Here is a 13,765-nt window from a genome sequence, read left to right as displayed (position 1 = left end):
CCCATCTGGGTCAGCAGGGGTCCAATGTTGCCCCTGCTTTTCCTCCGGCTCCCCACATATCTGAAAAAGGACTTCTTATTGTCCTTGATGCTCAAAGCTAGCTGGAGTTCAGTTGCAGCCTTGGCTTTCCTGGTCTGCTCCCTACAGGACCGGACCAGTGCAGAATAATCCTCCTTGGAGGTGACTCCCATCCTCCACCCTTTGTAGGCCTTTCTTTTTAGCCTCAGGATGTCTGCTAGGTCCCTGGAGAGCCAGGGGGGCTGCTGTGCCCTCTTGCTGCCTTTCCTCCGAGATGGAATAGACTTAGTTTGTGCATTGAGGATCGCTCCCTTGAGGAGCAACTACTCCTCTTGAACTCCCCTCTCCCTGTGGTCACGGTCCCTTAGGGCCTCACTGACAAGCCTCCTGAGCTTGTCAAAGTCGGCTTTCCTGAAGTCAAGGACTTGCGCGTTGCTGACCGACTTGCCAGCTTTTCGGCGGATGGTGAAGGTGATCAGCTCGTGGTCGCTGTCACCCAGCTTCCCATCGATCACTAGGTCACCGACTAGGTCATCCCCAGTAGCCAGTACCAGGTCGAGCAGCGCTTTGCCTCTCGTTGGCCCATAGACTTCTTGAGTCAGGTAGAGGTCATCCACGCACGAGAGGAAGCTTTGCGACCGCTCAGATTTTGCTGAGCGATCCTCCCACGAGATGTCCGGGTAATTGAAGTCACCCATGACATGACAACCATGGTCCTGGAGCATGCGGCCTCAGCCAGTTCCCGGGCAAACTCCTGGTCAAGCTCAGGACTTTGGGTGGGAGGTCTATAGTAGACTCCCACCATTGTGTCCCCTGTGCTGTGTTCTGCATGAATTTTAACCCAGAGGGTCTCCAGCTGTCCACCCTGGCCACCAATATCGGCTTGCAGGGACGTGTAGCTTTCCTTAACATAGAGAGCTACACCCCCGCCCCTTTTCTCTACATGATCCCTCCTCTACAGGGTATAGCCATCAACTTAAAATCAATTTAATTTGTAGTATGTTGATTTATATGATTTTAAATAAAAATGTTATGTGATAAGTCAAATGCCTTAAAGAACTCTGTTATATCAACATTACATTTATCAACCAAACTTGTATCTCATCAAAGAAACTGATATCAAGTTAGCCTGACAAGATTTATTTTCTATAAAACCATGTTGATTGAGAATAATTACATTATCCTCCTTTAATTCTTAATTAATCAAGATCCATATTAGCTGTTCTCCTGTTGTGCTGGGATCAATGTCAAGCTCACATGCCTATAATTAACAGGGTTATCCAAAAATTGGCACATTAAATTTCTCTCATTTCTCTAAAACTGTCTACGTGCTTTAAGAGATGTTGAAAAACAACAGTAGTAGTCCATGGTACTCTTGAGCCTGATTGTTTTAAACTTCTGTACTTGAATTATCTACACTGGCTGATTTAAAAATGTCTAACTTTATGAGCTGTCATTTAATGTCTTCTTGAGTCCATACTGTAATGGAAAGTATTTCATTGTGTGATATGAATACATCATTTTTCTCAAATACAGAACAGAAATACTTATTAACATTTCTGCACATTTCTAGTCTCATGACAAGAGGTGTGAATTCAGATCACCCTCAGTCAGCCCATTCTGGTCACTCAGGTTGGGGAGTCAAAGGCATGCAGAGATGGTTTGCCACATCATGCTCTTATATACTGCCTCTTTGAAATACTGTATACCTCATTCCTCTTTGAAATACTGTATACCTCCATCATAAGCCCATAAAACTACAGTTCATATTTGAAAATAAGCATGGACCAAATTAACAATTCTTTTCCATGATAGTTTTTTTTTTCCCTTTCCCTCTCCATGCTACCATGGTGGTGGTCCTTGCCTATTTCTAGGCCTCAGCTGCCATAATGTTATTCATACAAAATAGTTCAGAATTTCCAGCCTTTCATACATGCCACGAAAGAGGGAAGACTGTAGCCTGCTTCAGTGCCTTATATCTGAGGCTTCCTAGGCCATGGCTCCTGCTGTGTTTTCCAGGTTGCCTACTCAGTAGCCAAGTTTTATAGTGTTCCATGTGTCTTATGCAGATCTAAAAATGAATATTTTATTTCACATTGTGCCCGTCTGGCCTCGAACATCTGGTCCCATGCGGCTCTGGCCCGGAAGTTCAATGGTGCTTGCCTTGCCGCCCCCGGTGGTCCGTCAAGAAGGTGTTTGCTTCCGATATGGTCTTCCCCAATCTCACCTGCCATGACTTTGAATATTATTACTTCAGTGAAGGGTCTGACCACGTGGGGTCTCTAGATGGCGGGACGTTTATCCGGCGAACTTCTGTGAGGCTCCACCTCCCCTGCACCTCGCCCTTACACCAAGCCTTCACGAGTCATGGTTGTCCTTCCGGCCAGATTCCCAACCGTTGAGCCCCCTGACCCCTTTCAGAAGGGGTGATTCTCCCGGCTACAGCCCTACAGTATCCTGCCCGGGTTGCAAGCCTCCCACCTTTTCCCTAAGGCCAAAAGATCAACCCAGGGTTTAAATAACACTATGGCTCCCAAAGAAGCTCCAACCCTCAGCCCCTCCAAAAGGGGGAAACATAAACACACACAAAAAAAGAACCGCCATTTCTCTACAAGGGACCTCAACTGTCCCTTTGCCGGGCCCCCCAGCCAAGCTGCTGACCACCCAGCCATCGGCCCAATGGGTATAGGCTAGGCCCTGTATATGGCCGAAGTGTCCTGTGGACTCCACCACTATTCTTCTCCCCTGACTCCCAGCCTATTGTTTCTTCAGGCCCCCTGCGGTCCCCCAGTGGATGTCTGTCCCCTGGTTACTTGCTGGCTCAGCATCACACTGTGGACCGCTGTGCTTTGCAGCTCCTAATGCTGCCCTTGCCTCCTGTCTCCCACCTGGTGTGCCTCTCCGGCTTCCCCAGGGCCCTCAGTGATCCCACCTGGTCTGGCACGGGGAATGCTGTCGGTCTTCCAAGTTCCTCTGCTGTAGCCACTGGCGTTGGGGAGCTTCTGCGCCCTTCTATTCCTATACCCGAGCTCCCAGTTGTGGGGAGCCGCTTCTGGCTCCTCTTGCAGCAGCTGGCAGTCTCTGGCTTGCAGCTCATGCTGGAGGGTTCTTCCCTGATGGGGAAAGCAGCCTCTGGCTCTCCTCGCTCCTGTGGGAGCTTTGAACAGACACCTCCTACTGGTGCCCCTGCTGGCACCCTTCTGCCTCCTCCCTCTTTGCCAACAGCCCATTTTATTTCCACCGGCCGGCAATTGTCGCTGACGTCACTGGCTTGCTGCAGCTGTATAAAGGCATGGCTGATGATATGCGCGGGTTCTTCCTTGGGTTCTGATTTCACTGTGGATCCCGCTGCGGGTAAGTATTTCCCTTTATCCTGGTTTTTTCCTCCATTCCCCTCTGTGGGTTCCTGCCCCGGGATTCCCCCTTTGTCTTTTCCCTGTGACACACATATTTACTGTATATGGCTACATAAGTCAGTCCTGGTAACAGTGTATGTTCAGTGAGGCTGAGAGGAAGCATACTGGGTATTTCAGAGTGCTCAGTCACTATGGCCATGGAGTGCTCAGTCACACCACCAAGAAGAAAGGGGACTGAAGGCAACAGGTGGCATGCAGAAGAATGCTCTGTGCTGGCCATGAAGGGAAAGCAGGTGGGTTGGGGGTGCAATACTGAGTCCATCATTATGAGTAGGGACCTACCCAAATGACAATTGCACGGATTTCACAGAAATCATGAAATTGGGTGATCACCACGAAATCCATGGGGGGAGGAAAAAAACACTTAGTAAAAATAAAGTACTGGCTCCCAAGTGGAAGCCAGTAGTCCTCCCAGCCATGCAGCCTGGCATGAACATTGCTGCTGGTATGAAAGCAAGCAGGCAGGATGGTTGCCACTCCTCAGCAGTGAGGGGTGGGGCTGCATAATGGACAGCCCTCTTAGTCTATCAGCAGCAAGGGGTGAGGCCACACAACAGACAGCCCTCTTTCTGCAGATTTCATGGAGATCACCCAATTTCACAATTGTGGTGAAATCTGCACAATCGTGATTTGGCTGGTCCCTACTCATAATGATGGCCTCACTATTCCACCCCCCACCTACCTGCTTTCCCTCCATATGTTGGGTCATAGATGACCAGCATAGTGGGGTGGGGGAGGCGTAGGCAGCCCTCAGCCAATCAGAGGCATGGGGGCTCCACCATGATAGGGTCTCAAAAATGGCAGCCAGCCCCATGATCTGCCTATGAAATTGGCTGGCTGCTTCCTTGAATTCGATAGACCCGTAATTAGGAACATCCATTATCTTTAAAACCCTGCACAAGAAGCACATCCCCAAGTATGGATCCTGGTTTGGGAAGTATGATTTCTTTTTCTCCCCATGAAACTTCATCTTAAAACCAGAGTAATCTGAGTGTATGCAGATTAAATGAATGTCACCCTGAGCTTTCTAAGCATCTGCAGATTTTTGATGTATAAATTGAAGGGGTTTGATGGCCTTTTTCTTTTCCCTTTAGTAAGCTGGACACAGCAAATCAGCTTACACTGTAACGAAAGTTATATGAACAGATACTGTTCTCTTTTTCAAAGGCAGGAAAGAGAAGAGAACTTAATAGAATCTTTAGACTTTATTTCTGCTGTGGTGGATTCATTACATTATTGTGAGATGGATCATTAAAGACAAAAATATAAGATAGCATGAGGGCCAAAGAGTCTCTGTTATCAGTTATAAACTTAAATCTGTCAGTCAGGCAGCTGCCAGTGCCCCAATTATATAAATAGGTACGCATACCCTGAAAAAGGCTTCAACAAATGTCGTTCCATAGAACACATGAAAAATTATGTTAGGAATGAAACTAAAATGGATCAGATAGAACAGAATGGGCTTGGATTTATAAAACTCTTTATACAAAAGACAACTCAGTGCACAGTAGTGTAATGAATTGGGGGTTTTGTTACAAACATGACAGCTCACAAGCATCTCAGACCCACTGCTGGACCACAGAAAATGTTTTCTTGAGTAAAGGAACATTGGCCGGCATACTTTATAAAGTGTTGTTAATTTTCACCTGCAAATTCATCCAGAAAAAGAATTCTTTGTTTAAGGTCTCACCCAAAGAATGATCAAACATATCCTATTTACTCTTGAGCCAAATGCTCTAATGGAACCTAAATTCATAATCTGATGTCTCAGATTTAACACTTGTCTACACATGAATGTTGTTCTAAAATAAGGGTTTGTACAAATTTAAATGTGAAATACTATTCCTGAAGAATTCCATATATAGACATTCTTGTTCTGGACTAAAAGTGCTTGCTCCTGATTTAGCATAAACCATTTCCCCATGTAAGTTCCTGAATAGCTATTCTTGAATAAACCCATATGTAGAAAAGCCCTTAGTGAGCTGTGGTGTAACATGAGTGATCAGTCAAGTGACACCAAAGACAGCAGTTTGGCAACATAGAAAACTACTGGACTTTATTTATGGATATTACTATGTTTGGAACATAGCTCTCTGATCACTTTTAACCATGAATATTGTGACGTGAGAAACACTGTGCTATAAAATAAATTATTTTTAATTAAAGTGAGGTCCTGAAACTTGTCCTGTTAAAGTCAGTGGAAAGTCCCATTTACTTCAACTGCAGAACTGTGTCCTCTATTAATTTGTTAGTAAAAACTACAATCGCAAGAAAAACTAAACGTTTTATCACTAGGTCAGCTTTTATGATTATTGTTGTAGGCATGAGTCTTGAACATATAGACTTCATTTCACTTTTTATCTGCAAAAAAGTATGCCTGAAACAACATTTTACAGTATATCTGTTTTTGCACAATGCGCAAACTATCTATGGCAATCCAGCTTTTAAATCTGTGTTCTCAGATCAGTACAGTCTTGAAATATGTATTCCACCTGATCAGAGTAGCAGAACCATTAGCTGGCTGTGTGAAATCAGATGTAATAGCTCCTTAGTATCTGTTCCCTATCTCAAACAAAATAATATTTGAAGACCACAGCTCATCAATACCAAAATTCAGGGAACATTCCAGGTATCAGTGGACACTGACATTAGGATTGGTTTATGATTAAAGTTAGTAAATTGAAGGTTTGACAGACACCCAACTGACAATTTGACATGCTATATTACAAGTAGTTTTAATTCTTAAAATGTTTATGTAGCTGTAATGATATATATTTCTATCCTCAATGGGATATTCATATGTATAAGGTTTCAGATATTTGTAGAATTTCTCCATTTTTTCAAATTTGGATGACAAGTTATAATAAAAGGCGAATGAAAATTCTACCTTGTTATAAAATCCTAAATAAGATTGTCCTTTCATTGTTTTATTCATTTTGCTGGACCTCGTGAACCTCTGTAACAATTCACAGTGATAGCATTGATCTCTCACACCTCATTTCAAAAGGTCAGCATTACATAAATTAGTTGTGATCCTGCCAATACACACTGTTCACAACTTGATCCATGTGAACAGTCTCACTGACTTGAATGCGAATAACCCATGTGAGTCAAGTTACTCACCTGCATATGTTTTTGCAAAACTGAGCTGTGGAGTTGATCTTCTATTGGACTTGACCCTGCAAAGTGTTGATCCTCCCTCAAAAGCTAACGAGGACAACAGGCGTTCTCTAAAAAACGTGTGACGCATGGCTGTCCAAAATTTAATGGGAACTGGGCATTCAAATCTATCATGTAGCTTTGAAGATCTCAGCCTGTGTGTAAGTCCAACTGAAACCAAAATCTCTTTAATGTACCAACATATTCAGAAAGCATTTCTCAGTGACTGATTTTCCATTTTAAATGCCCATCTACATCACTACAGTCCAGGCATTTGTAAGTTCTTTAAATGCAGTTATGCTTTTTTGCTTCCTTATGATACATAATGAAGGCTCCAAAGACTGCATTTTTATAATAAAAGATACGATTTGGTTATTTTCCCCTTAGAAATGTCAGAAATATGTAGCTTGTTTTTTCATTTATTTTGTTGGAGGTTATTTTCATAGATCTCAGATGTGGATTCTGAGCTTTGTTAGCCACTACCTGAAGCAGTATGGATGTTAAAAACTGAATAGTAATATATTTTCCCAGCTGTGTTATTTGGGCATTTGAACTAAATCAATGATAACAAAAAGAACAGTGTGTTTTAAACAGCCAAATAAAAATCATATAATCTTTTAATTAATTAAGCTTAATTATAGAGCATCTCTGATAGCATAATTCTATCAGTTTTCTAACAATCTTTGGAATCTTCTACGAAAAAACAAAGCATAGACAAAAATTTTAATTTCTCATAAAAAGAGGAAGAAAAAACTAATTTTGGAGAAAACAAAAGTCTTTAAAAATGCTTCTTTACTCTTCAGAAAAAATATGCAAACCTATTTTTCCTTTGCAAATCACCTTTAGCACTGACATACCAACATCAAAGGTTTTTCAGTACAAAACTGAAGTGAACACAAGGAATTTCCATCACCAACTTCACCTAAATAGATTCTTTTTAACTTGGGATACTCACTAGATATCCAATCAACCCCCATAAAAGGAAAAATATCTTTGTGACATGGCTGCTTACTCCTACCTACCATTACAGACAACAGACAGCACAGCATGCAGAAGGGAAAAGGCACCTAGCAATACCATTACAAAGCTCCATTGTGCTAATCCTTATTTATAAGAACAGGTCTTGATTTTGTAGCTGCAGTTAAAGCCACTTCCATGTGTGGAAGTTACCACGTCTGAGTTGACAATGAGATGCAGCTTGCCTAAGGCCAAAAGATAGTAGATGCAAATGAATATTTTTCTTTCACTGCCAGTTTGGGGGATTAAAATGTGTGTGTTTAAACATGGATTTTCTTTTATTTGGAAAAGGATTCTGTGAAAAAAAAATCCTTTACCTCATTTTAGCCTTTCACAGCTGTGTCTTAGAGCAATAGAACCAACACTGCAGTAGCTGCAGTGAGAAAAGGTAGGCAAATGAAAAATAGAATAAAATCAGAGATTTTGGGAAACAATAACTATGAAATACTTTTGGAAGAGTTAGCTGTTCTGACTTTTTCAACTATTTGGCATAGGTAGGTATAATGTGTTTAGGGTGGTATTTTTATATGCATGTGGTTACACAGGGATTTTGCATAACATTGTTAAACACAAATGTACATATAAATGTACATCCATGTATGTATATGGACAGACAGATTTACTAAAGCCCAAAAGGCAATCAGGCGCTCAATATCTTTTAAAAGTCAATGTGGATAAATAGTCAAGACCATTTTAGACCTATGAAATTTCCTCATTTAATGTAGACAAGTACATAGATATTGGGTGGCGTATTGTTTATTCAGTGTGAATGGACCAGATCCTCATGTGGTGTAAGTTCATTCTCTCTATTGGAGTCAATGGAGTTATGCTTAGTTATGTCAGCCGACTGTCTGGTTCATAAATTCCTAACCTTAACTCAGAGTCCTAACTCCCGTGCGCTGAATATCTAATGGATATACATATGCAAGCTCTGATGTCTTGTTATTTCAGTGATGTCTTAATTTGCATCTCAAGTCTGTCACACTTTCTGTCAATAGCAACAGTTACTCTAATTCCTCTTAGGACAGGTCCCCAAGTACAGGAGCATATGCATGTAGAGGCACAAATAGCAGTGGCACAAATTTTTACCACTGCTTTGTACCCTATTGCATGCTCTGCGCATGCACGTCAGAGCACAGCAAATTGTCCTAGGTAGGGAAGGCTTGGGCTAGCACCTGTGTTGTCCCCAGAAGTATTACCTGGTGTTCTGGTGCAGCGGGGGCACAGATCCGGCAACACAGAGCCTGGCCAGCAGCCAAAGCATTGCTTTGGACTGCCAGCCCTCCATTTGTTCCAGGGCATGATACAGATGAATGCTTTGCACCGGTTTTTTCCCTGCTTTGTTTTTTTGCTACCTGGATTTCCAGGTAGCAAATTATGATAGGGCTCACATTTCTCCGGTACGGCTCATGTTTTCACGTTCCCTGCGTGTGGTATGGGGCACCACAAACCACATGCCCCTGCACCTGAGGTCCCTCTCTCAATGGGCATCCAGTTTCTGTTGGTCGGCACTGCTCCATCCATGTGTTTTGTGGCATCCCAAATACCAGACAGATGAGTCTGTAACGGAACTAATGAAGAATCTAGACCCAAGTCAACAGGGAGAGAATATGGAGCCTTATATAGGGCCGTCTTGCAAGCTGCTGAGGATACCCAGCTTTTCAAAGGATCAGGCCTATAACCTTTGGGCTCTTGGATTGATAAATAAGCCTGATCATTTCACAGACATTAGGGCTGGAAGGGACCTCAGGAGATCAGCAAGTCCAGCCCCCTGCCCCAAGCTCAGGAAGTCAGCTAGGGTCAAAGGATCCCAGCAAGATAAGTGTCCAAACATCATGAAAGTTTTCTTTTTTCCTCCACATAAACATTTTCTCCCTTTTTCCTAACTGCACAGAGATTTTTTCAGATCTAACTGGAGGTGGCAGGTTCAATATAGCAGACCATTGTTGTGGTGAATTATTTCCAGACCAGTCCAAATAAGGGAATGGTAGTAGAGATAATGAAAAGGCAGGCAAGGGTACAAACAGCATAACAGAAAAAAGCTCATCAGCTGCCTTTTCCCTTCAGCTGTCTTGGGAGATACTGCTATGTCAGGAGATCTTATCAAGAGCATCAAATACTTTTCCACAATCCCTTAACAACAGGCTTTATCAAATTAATTATCAAAGCCCCTAGGGAGAATTATCATCTTAATTCCATGCAGTTCAATTTCTTTTTTCCCATGTTTATGGGAGAGATAAACAAGCAGTGGCTCTGACTGAGTGGGTGTGTACATGGTACAAAAAAAAGAAACTCACTCACCTACAACCTGGATGATTTCAGCCAGTAAGACTCCATCAGTCACATCTTGCTGCAGGTCCTTTATCAAGCGTTTATGCCCAGATTTCGCTAGATAGTGATTAGCCCAATCCGTATAAATCTATGAAAAGGGAAAAAACATAAAAACTAAATTCTATGCACTTGATAAAACCTAAAAATCAGAATCTTGTCTCTGACTCCATTTAAAACTTCCTCTCCGATTTTCAGACCTTGAACAGAAGATGCCTGCTTTCCGAGCTGTTTGAAACAAGCCAAACATTAAAATTCAGGGCATTGTGCAGATCACGTATTCAGCTTACTATAGTATGGCTTTTTTCTATTGAGAAATCTGACATCAGAGCTTCGGGAAACCTAAAGCAAGCTTCTAAACATGCTACAGCTTGAATGGAGCATCAGACATGGAACTAAATGGTCTGCAGCAGTGACAACTTTGCAGATCGATTTCTTTCTTTACCTAAGTATTTTGTGTTTTCTTTCTGCCATTTTTCTCCTCTGCAAGAATCCCTTTTAAAGACTATTTCTAAGGAATATCAGTCACAGAGAGGCTCAATTTTCAATGTAGGCTCATAGGGCAGTTCTTCTTAGATGCAAAGACATCTTAACGTATGAGTTCTATCCATTCTAATACATTCCCAGTCTCTACTAGATCCATTAAACTGATTTTAAAATTCCTTACAGATATCTAATTATAGTGACTTACCCATAAAATAAAGCAACACCTCAAAACATAGCAAACAAATATAAATAAAGCAGTTAAATCAAGAGGTTTTAAAGATATGTATATCTTTTTTAAGGGCCAAGTTCTCCTTCCCACACACTGTACCAACTATAACCATAGTAAATACAGTGTCCATAGACAATAAAATAAAGTAACCTATGATTATTTTTCACTTATTTGGTGGTGGAGGATTCCAGACACTAACAGAACCAACTCCTATAGCATATAAAGAGGAGTAGCCACTTGTTAATATAAGAACCCTGAAAAATGGAATGAAATGTTGCTATCTCCTAAAAAATGCTGAGAGTTTGGGAGTAAAAATAAATGAATTTATGAATTCAAACAGACCACAGTCAAGAAAAACATTAAGAAAAGTGAAACCTGAAAATGGATAATAAGAGGAACAAAACCACAGAGCTGTAAGCTACTCCATGTGCCTGCCCACAAAAAAACCCAAGCAATTTACAGGGCAGATGAGCACAGTATGCCTGGAAGACCAACCGGACCTATGTCATAGCATGCTTGGGGTCTACACGTACCACTGAACCAGTACACTGTGAACCAGTTCAAAAGGGTACCTGTTATTCCAGATGCCCTTTTAAACCATTCCAGGTAGCTTTAAACCAGTTTAACAGGCTTGTATATCTGTCTATTTCAGGTTTAAACTGTGTTTAAACAAGACTAAGTTAGATGTGCCCATATCCTAAAAATGCTTAACAAAGACAGAGCTTTTAGATAAATCTGCTGAGCTTGATTCTCCTCATTAAGAACTATTTTAAACAAATATACATGAAAATCAAGACCACTAAACTATTTTTGGAAACTTGTAGGATTGTGATGTTGATTTCAACCTGACTAAAATTAAAGTTAATCAAAGGCACAGTAAATAGATCATTATCAACTTAGCAGATAGGGTATTCTGCATCCATCGCTGGTAGAATTAGTCAGGTAGTCTGGGATCTATATTAATGGGGCAGTTTGGTTAGTCATTTAACTTCAAGGTAAATGTACATATTAATTCAACTTTGATTTTGGAATCCTCCCAAACAAATCACAATGTTTACCTACATTACTAAGAATTAAGTTGTTTCTTCTAATCACACTGTGCTAATGACTGTCATTAGTAACTCAGGTAAAACACATTCATTGAGCTATGCCAGTGTCAACTATTAGTACACTAAACAGGCGCAGAAGGGAGACCACTATACTGTCTGCTCTTGTTCCAAACAAGAAAGTATGACAGACAGACATTTTTCATATAGGTTTTGTGAAAAAAAAAATTTAAACATTAAAAAAATCTGTAGAGGCTTATTTCTATATCAGGATCAGTTCCTTGATTTACTAGAACAGAACTCAAAACACATTTTGGGCCAGATTCTGCCCTGTATCCTATGCCTTAACAGGTACTCCAGTGGTGCATACAAGCTTAAGAGAGCATGCAGACTATGCTTTCTAGGTCTTCTAGAAAATTAGGGTTGCAAGGGACCTCATGGACACAGTATTCCAGATGTGGCCTCACCAATGCCGAATAAAGGAAAATAATCATTTCTCTTGGTCTGCTAGCAAAGCTCCTACTAATGCAGCCCAGTATGCTGTTAGCCTTCTTCATAATAAGGGTACACTGTTGGTTCATTGTCCACTGTAACCCTCAGGTCCTTTTCTGCAGAGCTATGCTTAACCAGTCAGCCCCCAGTCTGTACCAGTGCATGGGATTGTTTCGTTTTAAGTGCAGGTCTTTGCACTTGTCCTTATTGAACATCGTGAGATGGCAGAATCGAGGCCTTTACAGACAATGGGCTGGATTCTAATTTTCTATTAATATAAATAAAGGTCACTAAGTAAATAAAGGAATTATATAGGTATAAAATCAGAATAAGTGAGAAGAGAATCAGAAGTACCCTCGTCTTCAAGAACTAAAAGCCAACTCCTAAACCCACCAAGTAAGTACCAGTATTCTTTCTTCCCTCCTTGAGAGGGAACACTGGACAGAGACAGAGAGAGGGAGAGAGAGAGAGAAGAAAATCTTTGCTTTCCTCTCCCCCACTACAACTAGCAATTGGCTGTTAATTAAAAAAGGGTAAGGTAGAGATGGCAGGGCATGAAAGACTTCTTTCTTAGTAAACATCTTAGTAAGCATATTGAGACTCAATATTTTTCTCTTTGTATTTTATTTTCATGTAACAAGATCTGGAAAACAATGTTGACAATTGTGCTGACCATAACACTCAAGTGTTGAATAACATTTTATGGTTTTCCCTCATTTGTCCTCTACTTCCACCTTTACATTTCAGATTAAACGGGATATGCATTTACTATTAAGCTAGCAGTATTGTGCATTTTAAAAACAAAACAGGCTGAAACATCTCAGTGGAATACATCTCAATGAAAAACATCTCAGTGAAACAAATGCTGACTACATATGAGTAACTGATTTCCATTGTCAGGAAAAAAGCCCTCACATAACAGAATAAGTTCTTTAGATCCTTAGGCAAGAAAACATTTTCATGATAGAAAAATATGGTTTTAAATGTGTAAGAATGTTAAAGAACTAGGACTAGGCAATCCCAACATGGATCAAAGGGGGCAAGAGTGCTCAAAAGCCCCCATGGCTTACCAAAAGCATCCAGGAATGTCTCAAAGCTAAAAAGGAGGCATACACCCAATGGAAGGGAGGGGCCATCACCAGGGAGGACTATACCTCCATTGCTCGGGATTGTAGGGGGGCTGTTAGGAAGGCCAAGGCGGAGGTGGAACTGGGACTAGCGACCCGGATCAAGGATAACACAAAATCCTTTTTTAAATACATAGGGAGTAAAAAGAAGGTTCAGGGTAACATGGGGCCTCTGCAGGACACGCTAGGAAATCTGGTGGTCTCACCAGACGACAAAGCTAGCCTATTTAACAATTTCTTTGCGTCCATTTTTCTGAGCAGGTACCAAGTCATCCCCATCACCAGGATCCCCGATGGTCCCAGGGGAGGCACAGTCAGGCCCAGGGTCAGAGAGGACCTAGTCAGGGAACTTCTGGAGGGACTGTATGTGTTCAAATCAGCAGGTCGTGATGATCTTCCCCCCCCCCCCCCCGGGGGTGGGGGGAGTTAGAAGGAGAAGTGCGCGGG

The 13,765-nt window shown here is 41.6% G+C and overlaps 1 protein-coding gene across 1 annotated transcript in view; it reads right to left on the bottom strand.

Moving 5' to 3' along the window:
• Positions 1-13,765, bottom strand: part of NAV2 (neuron navigator 2) — a 420,322-nt gene that overhangs the window by 285,489 nt on the left and 121,068 nt on the right. The window contains 1 exon segment of the mRNA XM_025200388.1: positions 9,912-10,029. Coding sequence (XP_025056173.1) covers positions 9,912-10,029 — 118 coding nt within the window.

This window comes from Alligator sinensis, unplaced genomic scaffold, assembly GCF_000455745.1.
Source record: "Alligator sinensis unplaced genomic scaffold, ASM45574v1 scaffold442_1, whole genome shotgun sequence".
NCBI classification, from domain to species: Eukaryota; Metazoa; Chordata; order Crocodylia; family Alligatoridae; genus Alligator; species Alligator sinensis.
Note: the sequence above shows the minus strand (reverse complement) of the source record. Positions and strands in the feature narration are given on the sequence as shown.